Source organism: Rattus norvegicus, chromosome 10 (genome assembly GCF_021556685.1).
Source record: "Rattus norvegicus strain SHRSP/BbbUtx chromosome 10, alternate assembly SHRSP_T2T, whole genome shotgun sequence".
In the NCBI taxonomy this organism is placed as follows: domain Eukaryota; kingdom Metazoa; phylum Chordata; class Mammalia; order Rodentia; family Muridae; genus Rattus; species Rattus norvegicus.
The window spans coordinates 39487859-39511834 of record NC_141543.1 but is presented as its reverse complement, the minus strand read 5'-3'; the positions used below and the strand labels follow the sequence as shown (position 1 = coordinate 39511834).

Genomic DNA, 23976 nt, shown 5'->3' with positions numbered 1-23976 from the left:
TTTTCAGACAATTCAGCCTTTACTTTATTTTTGAAAATAATTCTGTAGATTCCATTTTCTTCCATGAAACTAAGATCAGGCAACAAACAAAACACACAAATTTCTTTCTCTCTAGCCTGCCACCTGCCCCTCGGCCTGGGAAGATGTGGGAATGCTTAGGAAGGGCCACAGGTGTCCTGGTCTCAGCTGCTGGTGACTTTGCTGAGATGGCCACCAGGAACAAGCCCTGTGGGAGGAGGCTGTACCAACCCCAGGGGAAAGAGGCGTGGAGCCCACTGTCCCCCACTAGGCTGCCACTGAATCCCCCTAAAGAATGCAAAGGGAACTAACTTTCAGAAGTGGGGGGCCATGGGCAAGAAGAGGGGTGCCCAAGTGTAGGCTTTCCGCCTGTCATTGTTCCTGACAACTGCTCCACCACGGGAGAGGTCTTGCTTTAGCTCCTACTTTCCATCTCACAACACACTGCTCCACTGCAGGACAAGAAGAGCACTGGCAAAGTCGGCAGGAAGAGAAGCCAGGAGGCAGTGACCCCGGCAACCCGGCCATGCAATCTAACTCTGACAGTGAATCCCTTTGGTTAGTCTCAGTTGGCCACAAATCTATTCCTTCTTCCATAATCCGGCCCCACCCTGGGGAAGGTGGAGAAAGTGGGGAAGGTACATAAAGTGGGCTCATGTACTAACAGGAGCCAGATCAGGGTGGAGAGGCCTGGTCAGGAGAGCTGGAGTGGCCAAGCTCTCCGCAGATGCCCTTGGAGAGAACTCAGGACACTACAAGCCTGGTCCAACAGGTCCAACCCTCCCCACACCACACAGTGGTTTCTTGTTCAATATGCCCCGAACATACCACACAGTACTCCCTTGACAAGAGGAGTATAACCCTCATCTTATGATTTGTGCACTAGAATGCCACTTGGGGGAAGGCCAGGACAAAAAGGGAAGATCTATAGATCCAAGAGGAAACACTGGCAGAATGGTATAGCCCAGGGCCTGCAGGCTGCCTCGGCTCATCATACGGCAAGGAGACCCAGGAGGGAAAGGCAGGTGCCACTAATTCCAGCTAGGATCATAGCCATTCCATGTCTCTGGGGGTGCCAGGTGGACACGCCGACCCCGGAACTGGAAAGTGACAATGCCACGGTAGCCAGCTCTGGGGACACCAGACTTGAGGTCGTCCATGACACCCAGGGCCTTAGCAAAGGCCTTAAAGCTGTCTCTGCTAGTGTACTGTACCCGCACCTCCCCCAGTTCCTTCCGATCATTGGTCCTCACTTTCTCCACCTGCAGCTGGGGGGCACCATAGACCTGGGCAAGGAAGTCCCGGTCATAGGCCTCCCGCTGCAGGTACGACAGGTCCAACTGGGTGAAGGGCACGAACTGCTGGTTCAGCTTGATGAATTTAAGATGCTGGTCAAAGAACTGCCCATGGCTCACACCCTTGCGACCAAATGTCATAGTTCTTGAAATTTCTGGACGAATACAAGCCCGCCCCTTCCGCTGCTCAGGTCTGCGCATCCAGTCGTCCCAGAAGGCCTTGGGCCACTTGGGCTCTAGTTCTGCCCAGAGATCAGCCAACAGCAGCCATCCAAGGCCAGGAAAAAAGTCTGTTCGATAGAGCAGCTCAGGTTTGCTGGAGTCCACCATCTGCTCCTTACCATTATCATTCCAAGCCGACACACACCAAAGGGAGGGGTCTGCTTTCAGCAGCGGGTAGGTGGCCTGGAAGTACTCGAAGAAGTCCGGCGCCACTTCCAGATCATCCTCCACTACCACAGCAGCCGGGAACTTGAACTTGTTGAAGATCTGGCCTAGCGCCCAGCGGTAGTGCCTGGCAATCTTGTAGTAACCCTGGAACTTACGGTGGTCTGGCTGCACGGCAATGTTACTCAGGTCTGGCTGCCGGATGTGTGTGACAGCGGTGCCATAAGAAGCAATGACCTGTGCTGTCTCTTCATGCCCACAGTCTTGACTGACAATAATGGGGAAATGCTCAGCAGAGGGCCGATAGTGCAACAACTTATCCAGGCAGCGCCGGACAGTGCTGCGGTCACAGGCAATGACCAGAATGGGGATCACAGCTGGTGAGGGGGTCCCAGGCACACGGGGCCAGGCTGGAGGGGCCACGGTGGGAACTCTCCACCTCTGCCTCCACAGAGAATAATGCTCCTTGATCTGCTGCAGTAGTCCCCGCTGCCGCTCCAACTCCGCCTCGGCGTCCTCGGCCAGGTGGATGACCTCACGGGTGAGGCTGGCAGGGTCATCACCAAGGGCACTGTCTGAGGGCAGCCTGCCAGGTGCTGGGCGTGTCCAGAAGAAGAGGAGCAGCAGGGCATTCCAGCCCACAAAGATGATAGCACCCCAAAGCACAAGCCCTGCAGACTGCTTCTTCAGCATCCTGGCCCCCGCAGGGGAGGGCAGGCAAGGGGGCGCTCAAGGCTGCCTGTGGCTTGCCTGGCTCAGTTCCCCCGCAATCTAAGGGTTTATTCTTCTAGGCTGAGAGTGGGAAGTAGCCATGTACCTAAGGAGGAGAGAGAGAAAAACAGTTGTTACCACAAGTTTGTATAACTAACACAGCACTGGGGAGAGGCTGGGCATAGGTGAGAGACTGAGGAAGGAGAGGGTGGCTGACTGCAGGATCAAGTTGACATGCTCCCTCCACCACTTCTAAATGAGCTAATGGGTCCTCAGAAAATGGTGTAACTTTGACAAGGGGGCAGAGAATGATGCTCGTGGACTAGAGCCGAAAAATAATGTAACAAAATGAAAAACTCCAACTCCTGGTTCCCTTGCACATAGGTCTCATTTCCTGTCTCTCATCCAGTCTAGTTCAGAAGGAGAGAGAAGACCATTTAACCCCCATTCCTCAAGCAAATTGCACTAAAATTACTGATTTTTTTAAAAATTAAATGTTAGAATTGACTTAGTAAAGAAACACAGTGGGAGAAAACATTTGTCTCTCTGTGTCTAGGTCATTTTGTTTGATACAATGATGTCAGAAGTAAAGCTAGGCTGCCTACAGCACTCATGTTTACAGAGGCACTTCCCACAATATCCAAGTTATATAATCAGCCTTGGTGTCAGTGACAGATTAACAGATACACAAATGTGGTTTAGCTACACAATGGAACAGTGTCAGCCAGAAAGAACACAATCCTGTCAAAAGAACCAACGATGACAAGTCATTGTGTTCATCAAGTTAAGCAAAAGTCAAACATGAAAAAACAAGTAACGCATTTTGGTAACACTGTGTTAACTGTAGTAACACTGTGGTAACAGTGGTAACACTGTGGTAACTGTGGTAACACTGTGGTAACTGTGGTAACACTGTGGTAACTGTGGTAACACTGTGGTAACTGTGGTAACACTGTGGTAACTGTGGTAACACTGTGGTAACAGTGGTAACACTGTGGTAACTATGGTAACACTGTGGTAACTGTGGTAACACTGTGGTAACTGTGGTAACACTGTGGTAACTGTGGTAACACTGTGGTAACTGTGGTAACACTGTGGTAACTGTGGTAACACTGTGGTAACTGTGGTAACACTGTGGTAACTGTGGTAACACTGTGGTAACTGTGGTAACACTGTGGTAACTGTGGTAACACTGTGGTAACTGTGGTAACACTGTGGTAACTGTGGTAACACTGTGGTAACTGTGGTAACACTGTGGTAACTGTGGTAACACTTCAAAGTAGAGAGGACAAGGTGATGCCACACTTTAATTCCAGTACTTGGGAGGAGGCAAGCAGGTCTCTGAGTCTGAGGTGGGTCTGGTCTATAGACAAGTTCAGACACCCAGGGCTACATAGAGAAACCAACAAGGGGTTGGGGGTGGGGGGGAGAAACAAAGTAGAAAAGATCTAGATTATTAGAGAAAGGAATGGAGCCTGAGGTCCAGGAAGAAATGCAAAGGGGAAATAGAGAGGGTGGGTACAACCAAAGCAAAATACACACATCTGTCTGACAGTAATATATTAATTTTAAAAGCCAGGGTATACACAATTTCAATGGTTATTAATCAGCCAATACAAGTAGACTAAATGAAACAAGTGGAAGCTGAAATAAAACTGTTTGATGAGATTGTAAGGGTTTCTAGAAACAGTTACACTATAATCAGTGGTAAAAACAACTAACATACAAATATACTCACATCCACTCTAATAACCAGGAGTAATGGACAGTTAAAATCCCATGAAAACAAGAATACTTAAACTTCAGCATTCAGAAACTTGTATAAAGCAGAATTACGATTTCTGAAAAACAATTCAACAGCTTTTTCCTGGGTTAAGCCATACTGGACCATCAAAAACCTCAATAAAAACGCGTCTGCAGAGGCAGGCAGATCTCTGTGAGTTTGAGGCCAGCTTTATCTACAGAGTGAGTTTCAGGTCAGCCAGGGGGCTATGAAGTCAGAGAAACCCTGCCTTAAAAACAAAAAAACAAAAAAGCTTTTGTATAGAGCTACAAAAAAAAAAAAAAAAAAAAAAAGAGCTCTCACCAGAGCTCTCAAAAAGAAGCAAACACATTAGAATATCTAGGGAAGTAGTGACAATGAGTGTTGAGGAGGGGCCTGCTCAATAAGATATCAAAACAGTACCCACTGAAGGTCGGCGGTTAGATGGTTATAAACAAGAAGACTGTCTAATGGACTACAACAGGGCTGGAATTACTACACAGGCATTTGGGAAAATGCAAAATTATATCAATATTCAAGAATAATTACCAAGTTGCACCACAATTTTAAAAAAAAAATTAAAAGCAAAATAAAACAAAACAAAGACACAAAGTAAAGGACAGGAGGAAACATGCTGCACAGAAAGGCTTTCTAATTATGACTCAAAATCTTGGTGTAACAAAAGAACGCTGCTATTCCTTACTTGAAGGACTGTTACATGGGTAGAAATAGAACAGGAAAGTCAAAGAGCAAACTGAGTGCTTCTGCAGCACCAATCACAGATACACAATATCACACTAGGGGGAAATTTTAAAAAAACTATGGAAAATGAACCAGTAACGGTAACTCATAAGATCTACAGTCCTTAAACTTATCAAAAATGTTCAACTTCAAGCATAAGCAAAATGCAAATTAAAATTATATTGAGATGATGTTACTCATGAGACTGACAAAAAAACTTAAAAAATTAAAAAATTAAAATCTGATTTAAGTCTCTTAGCAACTCCTGAAGTTCTCAATTTGGGGCTTGAGGAAACCAGTGAGGTTTAGGTGAGTGGATATACGCATTGTCTTGATTATGGTGATAGTTTAATGGGTGTATATGCATCAAAACAAACGCTACCTTTTAAATACATGTGTTTACTGTGTGTCACTTTCACTCCAACAAAATGCTTACATACAAGGAGGCAAAACAGACACCTAATATAGAAAAAATAAATTAAAAAAATTTAAGTCACTAATCATAAAGTAAAATTGGATGCAGACCATATGTTAAAGGGTAGATAGAAGCTGATAGCCATTGGGGTATGTAAGAGAGAATATTCCAATTCTCAGGGAATACACACTGAAATAGTTAGAGGTAAAGGCCTATGAAAGATGCCCTCAAGTAGTTCAGAAAAGAAATTACCATAGCTACACAGACTGAATTGAGCAAAACATTACCAACAGGTGAACTTGAATAGTATCTATATGTCACTCTGAAGGACCATTTTTATTCCTGAAACTTCTTTTTTTCCAAGTAAGTTTCTTAAAAAAATAAAATAAGGCAACATGGAGTCCATCTCTGAGTAACTTCACACACTAGCATTGCCCCGGCTGGGCACGTGCAGTAAGGGAAGTAGAGATGAGCATGTTTACCTGGAACCCTCAATCACATACCTGTTCCTGCTAGACTCTTGGAAGGGCCAGGACTCCAGAAGCCTTGCTCTGCACCTACCCGCATGCTCTACTCTAGCTAGGACCTCGGATCCCACATCTATTCTCTACAGCCCTGTCTCTCCAAGCCCCTGCCTGCCCCCACCATTGGTCTTCCTCCTAAAAGCAAACACCTCCCCCCCACCCCCACTGCATACACACACACATTCCAGAATGCCATATAGCGGAAACCTTGGGCCATTTCCACTCAGCTATGTCATTACACTACTTTCATGGGTGTCAGTCCACTTCAGAATGTGGTCAATGTTAAACTTTCCCTGAATTCCCATGGCCAGGATTTCAGGTACCCCCAACTTCCTGCTTTCTAAATAGGTGATCAAGTAGGAAAAAGTCTTTAAAACAAAAGGTTGGGAGAAAGACAAAGAAACAGAGCGAAAGGAATTACCTGTCTGTCTTCTGGGATAGGGGCGTGTCCTTGACTTGTCACTTCAGGTCTCCCTGCAAGTTCTCAGAATGGTGGCAAATCCTCATGCCTACTTACCCATCATGTGACTTTACTGTCAAATGATATCGTTTTCACTGGATGTTGAAATAGGTGCAATGCACCCAACTAGCGTGCAGATCAAAGCAAGCCTGGATTGCCTGTCAGCAGGATTTTTAGCAAGTCTACAACCACTTAGAGTGGCTGGACGGCCCACAGAAAAACCTCTCTTGGGCTCTTCGTATCTTCCTACCCTCCTCCTCAGCCCTTCTCCATGAACTCCCCAACAATACTTGATTCTTTTGCCACGAGAATGCACAATCCCCTGCTGAAGGCCTAGCTGCCTCTCCACACAGACCCATCAAGAGTCCCTGTGTCATGTTCCTACATGCTCTTCAGGGCAGGGCGTTCATCCATGTCCGGATGTCAGTAGTGTATGAACGCAGTGACCGTAAGCGGTGCTCTCTACAGCAGACGCCATGTCTAGAGGTGTGATTCTTGGCTGGCGGGGTGGACAAGCTCCTCCAGGGAAACCTGCTCAGAGTCCCCTCAGGCATCATATGAAGTTGGTATAGACTTATAAGTAATAATAACAATAGTAATAATAAGCAAAGCCAGACACCCAAGAAGCAAGGTTGGCATCCGCCTGTGCCTTTCTCCATCTGTAAGCCTCCATCTCCTCACCTCTCAGATGGAAAGAGAAACTGAATACCTCAGGAAGTTGCTTCAAGGACTGGATGAGATGATCCACAGCGTATTTAAACAGTACAGCTATATAACAAAATAAATGCCAAGATATTCTTTCTTGATGCCTTCAGATCATAATAATGCACCTGCCCGTCACCATCCACACCAGTGAAACCGGCCAAAGACAACACAAGTGGGACCAGGGCCATGAACTGCCAAGCTACTTCAGCATCTGATGCACCTGCGACCTAAGCAGCGTCTCCAGTGTGGGTGCCACAGGTGCAGAACCCCACCACTGACACTTCCAATCCACAATGCACTGAAAAAAAGTTTCCAAAACCCATTTGATAATAAAATCTCATCGCCCCTCATTTGGTAGCATCTGATCTAATTTGATGTGAGGCTATTGATCCTCTCCATTCCACTCGGTGTCTATTCACATTTCGCTACAGACAGAAACATGGTAGAGCATGGTGCACTGTTCTGATTTTATAACAGAGTACACACACCAGATTGATTTTTTCTTTAAGAATTTCATGTAATGTATAAATTTTGATCGTATTCACACATACAGAGAGAGAGAGAGAGAGAGAGAGAGAGAACCCACCCACCCTGTCCTCTTGTTTTGCACTCCAATGTATGCTGCCCATACACTCATGGGTGTGGAGCCATTCCCTGGAACGGGGTGGACCTACCAGGAGCGACATGTGTTTTCATTACTTTTTCATTCATTTAGATGACTTTCACAGCTCCCCTCTCTCCTCTCCTGCCATTCCCACCCTACCATCCCCTTTCCCTATTCCTTCCTCCTCTTCTCCTCAGAGAAGGTGCACCCCTCTCCTCCCCTCCCCGCCCCCGGGAAACAACCTGCTCTGGCACATGAAGTCACATCAGGACTAAGCGCATCCTTCCCCACTGAGGCCAGACAAGGCAGCCCGGCTAGGGAAAGGGATCCAAAGGTGGGCAAGAGAGTCTGTACCAGAGAAGTACCCACTCCAATTGTTATGGGACCCACATAAAGGCCAAGCTGCACATCTGCTACCAATGTGTAGGGGGCCTAGGTGTAGTCCACGCATGCTCTTTGCTTGTTGGCTCAGTCTCTGTGGGTCTTTTTGTGCTGCAGGAACCACATCTTTGAAGAAAACTCAATTTTCTCTCCCGCTGAAGCCAGCAGCTGTCCACAGCTCCTGTCAGGGGTTGGGGCTCACAAACCCCTTCCCACTCCGTTCAACCTTCTAACTTCAAAATGTAAGCAGCCCCAGAAGCCTCAGTTACGCCTGGGTTGAAAGTTACCCATTCACTGCTGACAGTTAACCTGAATTATTTATTATGAACACTGTTTCAAGATGGACCCTCGGATGTAGCTCCCCAGCTAACCTGACCTACCTGTGGCTTTTCTCTAAATAACCTTCTGATAGCAACAGAATCTTGAACACATTAGTATCAAAAGCCATCAGAAGCTGTCACTGCCCACAGGGGGGGGGAATTAAAACATCTTAGTTGGACAGAAATGGGCTTCACAACAACATATTTTCATCCCCATACAATCTCATTTCCAACCATGGAACATGGATGAAATACAGTATGTTATTTACTTCCCCAGTAACTACTGTTGTAGACTGTTGTCTTTGCTCCTGAAATGTTACCCCACCTAAGAACATTCACATTTAGGCCGGTGACATGCCAGATACAACCACGCCCCTCATGACTGCTCTTCACTGCACTCTCTATATCGTAACGTATCCGAGACCATGCTTCCTTAGCTCTTACCTCACTCTTTAAGAAAAGCGGCTCTGTGTCCTCTACGCCTGCTCTGGGGCTTGGTCCATGTGCACAGTGTGATGAGAGATTGCATGAAGGACCATTTGTAGCATTAACTAAAGCAGGGAGAATGAAGATAGACACAGCAACAAAAGTGAAGAACTGTGCTTTCCAGAGATGACTGCCACACCTCCCCTCCTGTAAGCTCCTAATTCAAAATGATAGATATTCTTTCCTTGGGAGGGCGGTTCCACATTCCCTCTTTGATTCTGAGACCTAGGACTCCGGAAGTGAAGCCCTGTGACTGCAGTAAGTCATCCTAAAGGACAAGACAGCTGCGTATGACGGAGCACACCTACAATCTCAGCGCTCAGGAGGCAGAGGCAGGAGAATCCAGGCTACAGATCAGGGCAGGACATTGAAGGCATTCCAACTGATAGAGTCAACCACAAAGTATGAAAGGGAGCCAGCCCCACCAGCCTGCAACACGAAAGCCCACAAAGTTTGAGATGACTCATAATAGCAGTCAGTACTGAAATCAGAGAAAATGGAACGGATACCTGAGAAGCAGGCGAGCTCTTCTGACCTGCTATTCAGGTCCTCAGCCCCAGTTTAAGACTGCCGTACTTACACCCACTTCTTACCAGTATTTTTTTTGGCAAATAAATTATTTCAAACCTGATTGAGGTAAAACTGCAACAATTATCTGCTTCCTTATCCAATGTCAACAGCTGACGAATTTAGAAAGTGAGGCAGTACAGAGAGAAGGACCTGGCTGTTTTATATTGGGACCTCTGGTTGGAAGACTCAAAAGCTGAGGCTAGCCTCCTGTAGATGCGTGTTCCATAACACATCTGTAATCTGATATTGATGTTAACTGGGACACTGGCTAGAACACCATCGTGTGTTCCTTCCATGTGGCCCAGTCTTCCTATGAACTCAGTGGCTGGGTCCCAAAGAGAAGGAAGTGCTCCAAGATTCAACAACAAGGTCAGTGAAGCCTGTTCTTTAGGAAGCCTTGGCTCACTTTTGCTTTAATCAGACCCTATGGAAACTACTAGTCCCTACCATTCCTAGGAGACAGAATGAGGCTGCAGAGCTGGCTTAGCTGTTAAAAGCACTAGCTGCTCCTCTATAGGACCCAGGCTCAACTCCCAGAACGTAAATGACAGCTCGTAACCCTCAATGACTCCAATTCAAAGGTCTCTTTAGGCCTTTGAGATCCCCAGGCATGTAAGGCTGTACAGACAGACATGAAAGTAAAACATGAATGCACACATTTTTTTTTTAAAAGAGAGAAATGAAAATGGAAAATCCTACCAGTGAGTGGGAAGAGGACAAAGTTAAACTACAACGATATGTGGAATGGGAGATTTATAAACAAGGCTATCGGAAAAAAATATTTTGCCATATTTTCCTTTTAAAAATAGAATATCCTAGACTGGGCATGGTGGACATGTTTGATCACAGCACTCCAGAGACAGAGAGGCAGGTGGATCTCTGTGAGTTCAAGGCCAGCCTAATCTACACAGCAAGCTCCAGGACAGCCAAGGTGACATAGAAAAACCCTGTCTCAAATAAGTAAATAACCAAACCCAAACAAACAAACAAAAAAAGCAAGCAAACAACAGCATACAATATTTATCATCCCTGACCTGAGTTTTTAATAACTCGTTTCTAAGATTTGCCTGTAATGTACACACTCAAAACTTGCTTTCATTTCGAGGAGATTAGCGGGTGGACCCACATCCCAAATTTGCACCACGCTGGGGTGAGAACTGAGTCTCAGCATCCTGGGGCCTACTCCCATTCTAATCTGAAGTACTTCCTAAGAGCAGATTCCTTTCTACATAGTGCAAGCTTGCCCACAGCTGATGATTCTCCTGCCTCAGCCTGCAGAGTTCTGATACAACAAGCTGCCAAGACCAGATCCAGCTCCTAACACTCTGGACTCCATACTTGCCTCTCTCTGTCAAAAGTGACAGGTAAACAGCAATGGTCAACTCCAACCAGGAGCGGGAAAGCAACTGTTATCTCTAGCCTTAAAGCTGCATCCCGAGGCGAGGCGGAAGAAACGTTAAGGAACTGTCCCCTCCTGTCTCTGCTTTACCCGTAAGATAAAAAGCACAGCTCAGAAGTGCAGAGCACACAGTACCCATTACAGATAACAGCTATCTCAGCGAATTACTTTCTGTTGTTATACTCTGTGTGATAGACCAGGCTCCATAATTTCAGAGGGACAGAGGAACTGAGAAGAAGACCGAGCAGATGTGCTAAATAATTCAAGGATAAAGAAGGTAAGACCTAGGAGGGATGCAGGCTCTTCACCTGGGGAACTGGTCAAAGAGATGCAGTACAATGCTACACAATGCCTGGCAGGCGCGCCAGGCAGGAAAGCCCTGAGTCAGTTACTTAAAGAACCACTGCTTCAGTTCCTCCTCTGGAAACAGACAAACTGACTTTAGGATGAGAATGTCAATACCCTGATGTCCTACGTAGAAAGTTAGTTTAACCTGTTGCAATGACACGGAGTTTGAACACACTGTAATAGAGCCTTCTAAGAAACAGAAGCAGGGATGTAATATTGCCATTACTGGTGATTTCCATACTAAAAAGCCAAGGACTGGTGACTGGAAACAGGAAGACCCTAGAATCTAGAACACTCTAGTCTAAATAGTATTAGAAATGAAGACAATAAAGCTGGCCAACAATATTCTCAAGCACAAGAGCCATTACAGTAGTAAAGGTTAAGGAAAATGAAGCTTCACCAGAAAGCCACTCTTCCATGGAGACACGACTGGGTGGGCCACAGTCCCACTGAACCACATTTTGTAAAATGGGGGACTCTATACCTCTTGGGAGCCCCCTGTTCCAACTATATTAGCAAGGAGGCTAGGAAAAAAGTTTTCTTGCCAAATTACATATTTTAACATTGAGTCAAATTTTCCTTGTGTCTGAGCAAAAAAAAAAAAAAAAAAAAACCAGCCTTGGTAACTAACTACTCTGGGGTGAGGTTTGCACAAAGTCCACTTTCTACTCCAGCCCCCCACTTCTTCAGGGCGACCCCATCTCTCCCTTGCCCGCACCCACGGTGCCCTCCAACCGAGTTTCACAACAGACTCCTCCGGGAGAAGCCACCCTCCCTCCAGCAGCTAAAGGCCGGGAATCCTGTGGCTGTGCGTTAAGTTACCACTTCCCCACGCGGGGGAGACTGCGCGCTGCGCGGCCCCGGGCGGGCCGCCACTCTCACCGCCCCGGCTTTAGAGCACACTCGGGACTCAGACCTGACTCCCCTAGCTGTGCGGCCTCCCTCCTCCAAGCTCCTTGCCCTCCTGGGACAATCCCCAGGACTGAAGACGCTGGCGTCCCCGGCCCAGCTCACCCGATCGTCTCAACTCACCCTGCCCGGATCCAGGCTAGCCCCGGACCGGCAACACCCAACGCTGGAGCGGCCTCCTCCGGTCTGGCTGGCCTTCCTGCTAGCAAGCAATGTGGTCCTTCCCCGGGAGGGCGGGGCGGCGCTCCCCTAGCCCCGAGGCCCCTCTGTTGGTCCCCGCCCTGCCGCGGGCGAGTCCGCGCTGGCCCCTCCTTCCGGGGCCTTCCTCTACTGCTGACTTCCTGATCACCGGTCAAGATCTAAACAACGGGATTTCCCAAGTCCCCAAACTTAAGAAGGCAGTGGTAGCAAAGATGTTTGGGGGCCCTTTCCCTCTCAGTCGCAGCTCCTGTGTAGATGAGCCAACCCCACTCACACCCTCAGGCTTGTCCTGTTCAGATTTTTCCCAAGTGTCCCTTGTACAGCCCAGTGAATCTAGAGCTTCACCAACTTTGAGGGGTACAGCACTTGGTGGTGTTAGAAGCATTTCCTCAGCAAAAAGAGCGTTCACTAATCCCAGTAAGAACCTGGGAACCATTCTCTATATGCAAGGGAAGTTGCAGGCTATTAATTTGAAAAAGGCAGCAAGAGAGGGGTGAGGGTGTGCAAGCAACAAGTATGAGATGCAAAAGGGAAGCTAGGGAGGAAACACCTGCTGCCCAAAGTGGGTAAGAGCCAGCTGGCCGTTTCATTTCTTTCTTTTTCTTTTTTCTTTTTCTTGGGGTGGGGTGGGGCGGGGGTGGGGGTGGGTGCCCCATTATGGGTGGGGAAACCAAAGTTAGGCCTGTGTGCGGGGGTAGAAGCTCAGTCCTAAGGAGGGAAAGAATCACAAGCTTTTGTGGTAACCCTAAAAGTGAATAGGGGAGTGCCATGTAACCCCTGCAACTGTATTCCTTTGTACTTCAAAGCAAAAGAAACATGGAGAGAACTGGGAGGAACAGGGAGACTCATCAGGAACCGGCTGAACAGAGTTCTAAACAAGGAATACCTCAATCAGCTTCAAGCAGCCTGAGAGGGAAAGGAAAGATGAAGACCAAGAGCTTCTGGGCCTGACTTGGATGTCAGCAGTGGCCCCAGAGCACAGACTGTTTTTGAGATCTAAGCCCTGCATAATTAGCAACTCAGAGCAAGCCACATCTCACTGGTTGGACCGTTTTGTTTTTTGGTTTTTTGTTTTGTTTTGGTTTTTGGTTTTTTTTTTTTTTTTTTTTTTGCTTTTTTTTTAATCCGAAAGTCTTCGAATCCATACCTTCCACTCACCTCTACTATAGTCTCACTCCCTCCCACACCCTGCTGTGCCTGAGCCTTTGCCTAAGCCTTGGCTCCCACCACCCTAGGATCTCTCACCCAAGAGGGGAGCAGGAAACCACAGGCCACTCCCCAGAGGGTACTGCCAGTTGATTACTTGATACACTCAACCTCAGCCAGACCCTCCTACCCACAGACTTCACCGGGTGTTCCAGAGCCCAAGGTAAGGAGGACCTGTAGGTATGTGTTTACAGAGTGATCATTCACTAACTTGTTCCTACAAGACACCAGGAATGATGCAGAAAGTAGGGAGTGTCTTAAGGGCTCTGTGGGCAGAAGAGGACGTAAAACAAAATTGTAAGGAGACACTAGGTAGAGTTGCCCTTCTTTCTAAGCCTGCTTTCTTGACCTTTTTATACACTCTCCCAGCATCTCTGCAGAGCACAGAATCAACCCGTTCTTCAGAGGAGTCTGAGGCTCTGCGTCTATGTAAGCTGTATATGTATATATGTCTATGTATATGTAAGTTGTCACAAGTCATGGCCAGATTTTAGATGTAGGCATTCCAGCTTCCAAACCTGGCACCCACGTCCTTGAGAAGGACTGCTGAGATGGCTTTGTGCCCATGTGACAGGGACACAGTGAGGCAGTGGAGAAACCTTTACCTGAAGTAGAGGAAAGGGCTGGCTGACACTCAGTGAGGAGGACACACCACACTCGGGTGTGTGGGTGTGGTTTGGTGTGTGGGTGTGGTTTGGTGTGTGGGTGTGGTTTGGTGTGTGGGTGTGGTTTGGTGTGTGGGTGTGGTTTGGTGTGTGGGTGTGGTTTGGTGTGTGGGTGTGGCGTGTGTATGCCCACCACTTCCAGTTTAGCTGACTGCACAGACTGTGACAGGAAACTCAAGCCCATTATGTACTTCAGGCCTCTTTAAGGGACTTACAACCTTCACACTCAGTGCCCAAAGTGTGAGAAAAATGACCAAGTTCCCCGGCAGTGTGAAAAGTTGGGAAACTGGTCTGTAGATACCCAAAACATAAGGAGCACAGATCGCTATCCTGAATAAACACATACATAGTGGGTGCTGAAGATCGTAAAGACTAACCAGGCCAGGCCATGCCAGATTGATTTTCCTGCCAAAGCAGTTAGACAGGAAGCCGGTCAGAACACAGTAACTCCCCACCACATCTATCTCTACAGACCTTTGTTTAAATTCCAAGGCTCACAAGATGATCCCCAAATGCAAAAAGGCTACCCCCCCCCCCGACAAAAAGGGTACAGCATAGAATTGGGATTGGGTAAGTTTTTACACAGGAGTAATAGAAAGCATTTGGTCTAAGTAACAAGAACATGTCAGGACTGAGACCTCAGGTTCTACAGAGGTTACACTGGGGAAGAAAGTAAGAAATGGGAGCTGGGTGTCTGGACGCTGGGGATGAGCCTGGGATCAGATTATGTGCAAATGGAAAAACAGGAAGATCAAGTCACAGGATAACAGAGAATTAAGACGTCATATACTTGCCTGCCTACTGTTCCACCACCAAAAAGTAAAAACTTCCAGGAAATCGCCCCTCACAAACTACAACTTAGATACCTGAAAGTGTTTACAGTTTGGAAAGGATTCATGCTCTGAATGTCTGAAGAGATCTTGGCTTAAAGGCATAAGAGGAAGCAAGACCAAAGTGTTAAACTAGCATTTTAGTATCCTTTGTCATTCCTCCTAACATGTCTGTCCCAAACCAGTGATACAGAAAGGAACTCAAACTTATTAACAGTAGACCACTGAGCAATGCCTCTGAAACCCTTCATTAGCTACCTGCGCTTCCTTTTAGAATAAAGTAAGGTCTAAATAAATCCAGTTAAAAATCCCCATACAATGTGTGATTAAATTTATCACCAGTCCTGGCTAACAGCCTGACCTACTTGAGTGTGGTACCCTAGCACTCTGGTGACCTCATGAGAAGGTTTGAAAGAAATGTCTGACAGAAGAGTCACCAGGCTCTGGCAGGTGAGAGACTCTAGCTCAAGTTAAAGAGGAGAGGACTTACCAGAGAGGCTGTCAGGGCACCTAGTTTCTCTCTCCCTGGCAGGCTGATGGTGAAGTCAACTCAGCCCTCAACTGCACAAATGCTATCAACATATGCCATACCCCTTAGGTGAGCTCTTCCAGCTCAGGGCTTCCACGGCTCCTCCCCAAAGTAGAAAAACATGCTCTTCCTTAAAGGCAGAAAGCAGATAACAGACCTGACACTTTGGATAGCATACTCACAATCAATGTAACACACCTCGGTGGGCCAGGAGGGTCTCCTCAGTAGGATGAAGAAAGTCTTCTAGAACATATCACACCCTACAGGTGGCTAAGGAGGCATTGCCATAAGAAATCACGATTCCCCTACATAAGCAAAGATTGGCAACTGTGCATTTATTGAGGGAGAAGGGAGGGTGACACATCCAACTACGATTCATGCGTAGAAGCCTGGTCTGTCCAGACAAGAGAAAGCTCGGAGCCAGAAGACCTACTCAGGGCAGACAGCCCAGCCTTCAGGCCACTGAGAAAAGACAGGGACTCCTATGACAAGAAGAACAGTCATTGTCATCGGTGACTTCGACGTCTCTCTGTAATTGACTTGAAGGCTCAACGAGTCTAGCTAGCCTTGGCCAACACACGCTGCCTCAAATTCCTACTCAGTCCCTTGCCTTTCGCTGTTGACTTTACCACTAGGAAAAGCAGGCACCTTAGTATAAGTAAACTTTAAAAGAAAAAAAAAAACATTCAAGGAAGGAGCAGGTGGGTACTTAGATGACTAAGGACAAACTTGCTTGGGTTATGAACAACCTAAAGAGAAATAAAAGCCCAAGAGATATCAGTTTGGAGGCAGTTGTCACTGCCTGACAGCAGACTGGGATATGACAGGGGAGAAAAGGTCCAGCACCCACTCCAAGAAATACTTAAAACGTCTATCTCCAAAGCTCACAGGATCCCTCAATTTGTTTCCCTAAACCTGTCCACCTTTATATAGCATGATGAAACAATCGCCAGGCGGTCTCCTTTCATCAGTTATGTCTGCTATGGCTCCAGCCAACATGTTCAGTCAATACAAGAACGAACTTTCATCCAGGGCTTTTCTATGTGTTACAATAAACAAGAAACCAGGAAAAGTCAATGTTGCCGTTTTATATGTACAAGGCCCAGGGTACTTTCAAAATGCAAAATTATTCCGTTTGTTCCTAGTAGCAACCTGACTGAAATATCTTCTTGTGTGAAAAGAACAGGACAGAGATAATTATCATATCTCAAGTTGCACATTGACCAGGAACATCTGGGCTAGACCACGGATTTTACTGTTCCCCAAACTCAAGCTCTGTTTTTTTGTTCTTTCCATGAGATTTCGTGACTTAAGCTTTCTTACTGGGGAGGAAGGAAGCGAGATCATTTAGTAAGTTATCTAACCATTTCCTATCCTCCAGCTCCCCTCTCCACCTCCCTTGAAAGTCTTATTCTGTTAACAGATTCCCAAAACAGAGCAGTCAGCACCGGCCAGAGTCATCCACTTCAGCCTTAGTCCAGACGGATTTGAAATCCTATTATCTCACTGGAGGAAAGGCTTTTAAAGGTAACTAATCCAACAGTCCTCCAGAAGCCTGATTTCCTTGCAGGCTCTCCTTGACCTAACCTCACAATCCTTTACCAGCTATTCTCTGGAGCCTCAGTAAGGAACGGGAAAGAACGACTCTGCCACCCCCTGAAAGAGTGAAGTAGGGTGCCGCTTCCTGTGCACCATCAGGATAAGGGTTTGTTCTCATCAGGACACAGGAGGTGCCATGACTTCCGACATGGCTGCGTTCCCATTCACATTTCCTGCACAGCAACAAGGCGCTAAGTGAGACAGTAACAAACTTACCTTTCTTTTCTTCTCTCTGTTGCTTCCCTGGAGATCAACGCGCAACCCCCCCTCCCACCCCCCTGCCTAATACTTCATTTCCAAAACTGAGAATCAGATCCACCAAAGTACAGCTTCTCTCCACTTATCCAAGTCCAAGGTCCATGGCCGCGTGGACCGTGATGGGGAGGAGTCTGGGGGGGAAGGGGTGTGTCCGGGCCCCTCCCCCCCCACGGCTGACTTCAGTGTCCCTCCCAGGTGCGCGTTACATCCCTTCATCCAGCTGGCTTTTAAAGCTCAGAGGCTAGTGGTTGACAGATTCCAGGGACTGTGGCATCCCTTGCTGAGGCAAGAGAAAATCATCCACTGGTCCACTTGTGTTCTGCTGGGGATCAGAAGAAACAGGCTTTAACACCGACACGGCCCAGGCGGCTGATTTCTGTGTGAACCTGCGGAACATTTAAACAGTATGACACTCTAATCTAATACATGCACAAATGGACTTCTAAGACTTCCATATTTACTACACTCCTTTACCATGTTCAGTCAACAAACTCTAACTACTCCACACAATTTGTATATAGAGTATATACTGTATCCCCAGCATTTCGAGCATGTGTGTTTATGTGTTTGTGATATGCCTATTCTCAGTACAGAAATGTTAACCAAAAATACTGTCAGTATGGGAAGACTGTCTTCTAAAAAAAAAAAATACAGAAAATAGGGTCTACTGTTCTCTAAAACACCACTTACTAATCCTATCTCTCAAGCTCCTCTGGGAGTTCAGTGTTTTAATCTCCTACCTCCTGTCAACTGGACTAAATCCTACCCAGACCTAGCCTCAGGCATTCTCTGCAACCCTCACCTCCCCCACTGTTTCCAAAACTATGCCAAGGATGTAATTCCCAGTTTCTTTCAAACTCCTTCACAGGGCCACTCCTGAGAGCACTCTCCTGGAATATTGGAGGCCTGTGTCCTGCTTGTAGTAGCCCTAATTTCTCAGTTTGAGAGCCCTCCCTGTTGCCCCATCCCCTATGAGTGTGTACACACACACACACAAACACACACACATAAACACACACACACATAAACACACACACACACACAAACACACACACACATAAACACACACACCCCTCTTCCTGTAGGGGCGTGGCAGACACATGACACCCCCCCCCCGAACTTAACTCCTCCCACCCTTCCCTCCCGAACCCCGCGCTCACTGCTCAGCTCTCAGCGTTCTTACAGCACGGTGACACTGAGACCCTCCCTATACTCAGAAACCTCCCTTCCGCTGCGGCTAGGACTCAGTCCCTTACTGCAGACTGCAGGGGCTCCTTACCTGGGCCCCGCCCATCGGTCCCGGCTGGGAGCCTCGGCCCTCCCGGCTCCAGATCCAGGCCGGGGCCGGGTCCCAGCCGCCCGCAAGCCCCACCCCCTCGACCCCCTGCGGCCCGGCCCTCCCCCTCTCGCTCCTTTTCCCCTCCCACCAGGCACCGCAGCCACTTCCGCCTGTCCTCCGGAAGTAGGTCCTGGGTAACCGCTGGTTCCCCACTTCCCCGCCCCATTCGCCAGGTTCTTGCCCGCCCATCACCAACGCCGCCAGGGCAGCACCAGTTCTACAGGGTTCTCAAGGTGAAGGGCCGGCGTGGCTGAAGGGCCCGGTGAATATGTAGCGGAGGCTCAGGGCCGGAGCGGTACTCCGGGGGGCGGGGCGGAGGCTGAGGCCTAGAGGGGGAGTGTGCGTCACTCAGTGCGGCGCGGGAAGTAGCGCGCTTGCGCCGCCGGTTCTCCGACCAGTCGCTCACTTTGATGCTCCTGCGGCCGGAGGCGGCAGGAACTAGGGCTGGAAGTGGAGGCGGAACCTGTGCGGGCTGCCCTGCCTCTTACCTCAATGCAGGAAGGTCGCCTAGCAACTGTCTAGTTGAAGTAGCTTCTGAGGTCACGGACCCTTTTTAGGCCTTCTAGGCACTCTTTATGCTAACAGCCAGTAATCGACAGCCTGTTATGACAAACCAGTTACTGAGCTGAGCTTCCTGAGTAACAGTGCCAGAAAAAGTTTTAATCATCACAATTGCCCACTGTCTCACTGGATGAGGTAGGACATCTCTAAAAGGAAGGAGAGCGCCCGGTTACTGTTTACAGAGCATGAACTGTGCTGAGCTCTTTATAACTAGTAACTGAATATCCACAGGTCAGACTTCCAGATATGGTGTACAGGAGCCACAGAGTTTTAACAGAGGTTACAGAGATGTTAGAGCTGACCCAAATCTTACCGGATAACTGACCAGATCTGTGACACTTGGTCACGTGGTCATGCCTCTAACAAGTGCCACCTGACTTAAAAAAGAAAACCTACTCTTAAGGCTGGAGAGAGGGATTAGCAACTAAGAATTCTTGCTACTCTTACAGAAGACCTGAATTTGGTTATCTGCACCTACATGGTTATTTAAAACCATCTGTGACTCCAGTTTGGGGGAATCTCATACCCTCTTCTGCCTTGGGCCACAAGGTATGCATACAATTCACTTTTATGCATTCAGACAAAAATTCACTCACATAAAATGAAAATCTATTAACTGTACTCAGAACCACTGGACTTAAAAGACCAAATTACACAGTTGATTTTTCTGGAAACATAATACCCTTTACATGTAAGGATTCTGGTTTTATTTTATTCCAGTTCTGCTAGCCACCAGGTATGATACGTGGAAAAGTTGCTAGACCTTCTGTACACCAATTTTCTCATAACTACACTTGGAATAATGAAAGTCCCTCACCTTGCTTAGTGTGATCATTAAATGAATTAATGCATGACAAGTGCTTAGAACTTCCCAGTTCTGTGTCCTAAGGGCTCAAAATGTCTGTAACCATTCTTATGATTTGTGCACAAACATTTCCATGTAGTAATTTTGTTTTGTTTTGTTCTTTTTTAAAATAAGGTTTCTCTGTGTAGTTTTGCTGTCCTGGAGCTCACTGTGTAAACCAGGATGTCCTCAAACTCAAGAAGATCATTCTGCCTTTTGGCCTTCCTGTAATAATCTGACTGTTTTTAAGAATATCTTTTATTTATTAGATAATTTCACACATGTATACAGTGTGTCTTGATCATGTCTACTCCCAACTCTTATGCTTTCTGGGCCCTCTGCAGCCTGTCACCTTCCTACCTCCATTGTCTTTCTGTGTGTTTCTTTGTAACTCACTGAGTCCAATTAGTGCTGGAATGTTTGCTGATCTTGTTGGCTTGATCTTGAGCAGGTGACTCAGAATACTCAAATCCAGTCAGAAAGTGCTAGATTACCCCCATAAGCTCCATGTCACTATTGAACCAGTGAGCCTAATTATCAGACTCTGTTTCAGAAACAGTCTTATGAAGGGCATGATTTGATTTCTTATTTAGTCTCCTTTTTCCTGATCATCCTGTCTTCCCAAGACTCCCTTATTCATAATCTCTCTCTGAAAGTTTAATTTATTAGTCATCACACCATTTTCTACAGTCATTCCCTTCAGTAATTACAGGTGGTGAGGGTAGAATTTTCTAGAAGACTAAATTTCCCTCTATTCTTTTTTTTCATGTTCTTTGTAGCTTTTAAAAAAACGTTGATTTAGCTGGCATTTTCACTTCAAATGTAAAACAACAGAGGACAACAAACCTAGACACATCACAAGAGCTGAGGTGTAAAGCTAGAGACCACATAAATGCTATGAAAAATCTGAGTAAAATCAGAATATTAAGGAGCATCTTGGGAATTTCACCCTTTGGATAGGATTGAGGCTTAGAAAGTGAAACCTCTTGACTCATTTCACATGAAAGGTCTATTTACTCTTTTGTGTCTTTTCCTGACTTATTTAATCCTTAAATTATGATTTTTAACTTAGTCTACTTTGGACCCTTCTCCTAGCTAAGTCACATACTTCTTAAGAGTAGACATCCTATGTACCTTAAAACCCTCACCCTATATTTGTTTAATTTAATAAATATTTTACTGGCCCGCTCAGATGCTGTCATCTTTGTTTGTGGGCTTAAGAGATTTGGTTTCCCCATCACCAAGGTAGGATATGGAAACCTAACCTTTACCTTGCCAGAAGGTCTCATACAGAACTGATGGAACATGAGTGTGGAAGAGAGTCTTTTAAAACTAGAGCTTATAAATATCTATCATAGTTGGGAGTTCACAGACAGTAATCAGAAGTGCCAAGGTGCTGTGTACACTGAGGTTTGCCGGGAAACACTTGCAGTGCTTTTCCTATTTGCAAAAAGAGAGAGACTTGAGCATCTGCTCTCTGTTGTCTATGACCTGCCTTCTATTCTTGAGTTCTTAAAATGTAAGTGATAGAATAGAGAAAGCCAAGTATTTCTTAAACACATTTCTTTACTCATATAATATCTAGCTATTCCATACCTGTTTAAGTATGAATTTGCTCATTTCTGTGTTTCCTTAGACTGGCCCAAATAGGAGCTGCTCTAATGATACACAGTGAATAATTGACGTCTCGGCTAAGGACACTGACTTTTCTAATACTAACTTTATACTTGTGTAGAAGTTTACAGAAGGGAGAAGTTAGGAGAGGGGATAGACCAATCAAGCAACACCATCAGAAACAGGCACACATTTTGCCTTCAGAACACTTTAGTTCATGTGAAGAGGGGGAGGGGAACTCATTCTCAGAAACTGACAAAAATGTAAAAAGAGGTAATGTGAAGAAGTGTGTAGAGGACTGGACAGAGTTCATCACCAGCATTGCCTTGAAGGATAATACCTCAGGTTTGAGAGAAAGAAATACACCCTTTATTTCAAATACAACAAACTCGAGTGAAAATAGTTGTGTTTCTTAAGTTGCAAGCTGGTTCTGATTCTTAAATTCAAGAGCTTGGTTCTGTTCCTGAGTCCAGTGAACAGGGTATCATTTGCCCTGATCGAATCACTTCTCTGCTTCTCTAAAACATCTGCAATTTGAAGAAAATAATGGCAACTCATAACCTTGTCATTCATCTGTTTTGAAGTATCTTTTTTAAAAGCCAAAATAACCATTTTTAATTGTTGAAATATTTATGTGATTACTGTCTTAAGCAATAGTCTTTATTAAGCATATAGAGAAATACGTTTGCTAATCTTCCCCAGGACAATTTCTGTTCTTTGCTAGGTGTATGATACATTCTTTTCTGTCTTTACTCTGAGACAAAAATGTTAACCATATCAGCCCTCTCAGAGCAAACACTAAACTCCTTCAGAACAATGTGAAAACATAAGTTAAAAGTGGGTCAGCAGTCCAGATTGTGAGGTGGAAAAGCCACAGGCTACATAACAGTTCAGTGTACCATAGTGCCTGCCACCTTATAGTGGTCTCACTGATATGTGACTCTGTGTGTGTGTGTGTGTGTGTGTGTGTGTGTGTTGACCGATTTATTCCTAGGAATTATTAAATAGCTTGCTTTTTCAGATGATTGGCCTTCTCAAGCTTCCTTGCTTACATTCTGACATGCTTTTTGAGTGGTTGAAAAACACCTGCAACTTTGGTAGAGAATGGGCCAGAGCTCTTCAGCTATAACTGGAGGAGAATATCCCTGGAGGTTGGGGTGTTGCTTTCCTTTCCTTGGGTTAATATTGGAAACAGCCTAGCTTCATCTCACGGAAGAGATTGTTGGCCTGAGGCACCCAAAGACTTTAGACCCAGCTCCTTTCAGCCTTAGATACTGCCTCTCCATTTCCTGAAGTTACCAGATTTTATTACCGATTTAAATGCGATCCTCCTCGAAACTTCATTGTGTTTTTTTCTTGCTTGTATTAAAATTCACTCTGGACTAGTTCCTTTCTACATTCCTTAGATCCATAATAACCACAGTAATAACCAGAAAAGACTTGGAAAACTGAGCAGCATTTGAACTCAAGGCTACAGGGACTAGGGTGCTCTTATCCTCTGTGCCATAGCTCTTCCAATACAGGCTAGACTCCTCCTCTCCCACATTTCCTTTTTCCACACATATAAGACTGGAGCAGTCATGGAAGACACTTGGGTTCTAGTGATTCACTGTGTAGAAATCTTCCCAGGACGAGACTATGGAATGGAATCAAAGCTAAAAAACAGGAGTAGAAAGAGAAAAGAATCTAGATACCAGGGAAGAAGCAGAACTTGAAGCTAAAATATGAGTGAGTTTTACTGCCTTCAGGAAAAAAAATTACTAGAAAATAGAATGCAGCCAAGAAAACTTTTTAAAATTGATTGCACATTGCAGAAATCTCAACCAAGAGAGCCAAATTTGTGAAATAATGGAAAATAGAAAATAGGTAATCCAAGAACAAAATATACATTGTCCTCCCATTAAAAAGTAAGGAGACGTGGGAGAGCAGGGGTCTCCTGTACAGGGAGAGCTATGGCAAAGATGAGAGCACACTAGTCCCTGCGGCCTTGAGTTCAAGTGCTGCCACATCACAAAGCTTTGTATCGATGGACAGACTCTTGCCCCCTCAGTGCCCACGTTTCCCCACTTGCCAAATAGGAAAGTGGCCAGTGAGGGCTGGAGAGATGGCTCAGACGTTAAAGGCTAGGCTCACAACCAAATATATAAGGAAAGTGGCCAGTGAGAAGTGCTATGAAAATGAAGAGTGGCCAGGAATGATGCTGTGTTATACAAAATTCTAGCTTCAGTTACTTGAAAGAAGGAACTTTTAGAATAACTGTACTTGCTAGTTTCCTGTGTCAACTTGACACAAGCT

General features: G+C 46.1%; 1 protein-coding gene across 13 annotated transcripts; it reads right to left on the bottom strand.

Annotated features, from left to right (window-relative positions):
- Mgat1 (alpha-1,3-mannosyl-glycoprotein 2-beta-N-acetylglucosaminyltransferase) lies at nucleotides 1-19176 on the bottom strand. 13 transcript variants are annotated; one of them, XM_087574609.1, is made up of 5 exons: nucleotides 18603-18709; nucleotides 17647-17709; nucleotides 17282-17454; nucleotides 8768-8874; nucleotides 1-2517 (listed from the first exon to the last, which is right to left on the bottom strand). In XM_087574609.1, the coding sequence occupies exon 5, from the start codon at nucleotides 2391-2393 to the stop codon at nucleotides 1050-1052; it is 1344 nt and encodes a 447-aa protein (XP_087430735.1). In that variant the 5' UTR covers nucleotides 2394-2517; nucleotides 8768-8874; nucleotides 17282-17454; nucleotides 17647-17709; nucleotides 18603-18709; the 3' UTR covers nucleotides 1-1049.
- Between the last annotated feature and the right edge of the window lie 4800 nt (nucleotides 19177-23976).

Coding starts and splice junctions, on each gene's coding strand:
- Mgat1 (XM_087574606.1), bottom strand. CDS start 2,393: ATGCTGAAGAAGCAGTCTGCAGGGCTTGTGCTTTGGGGTGCTATCATC.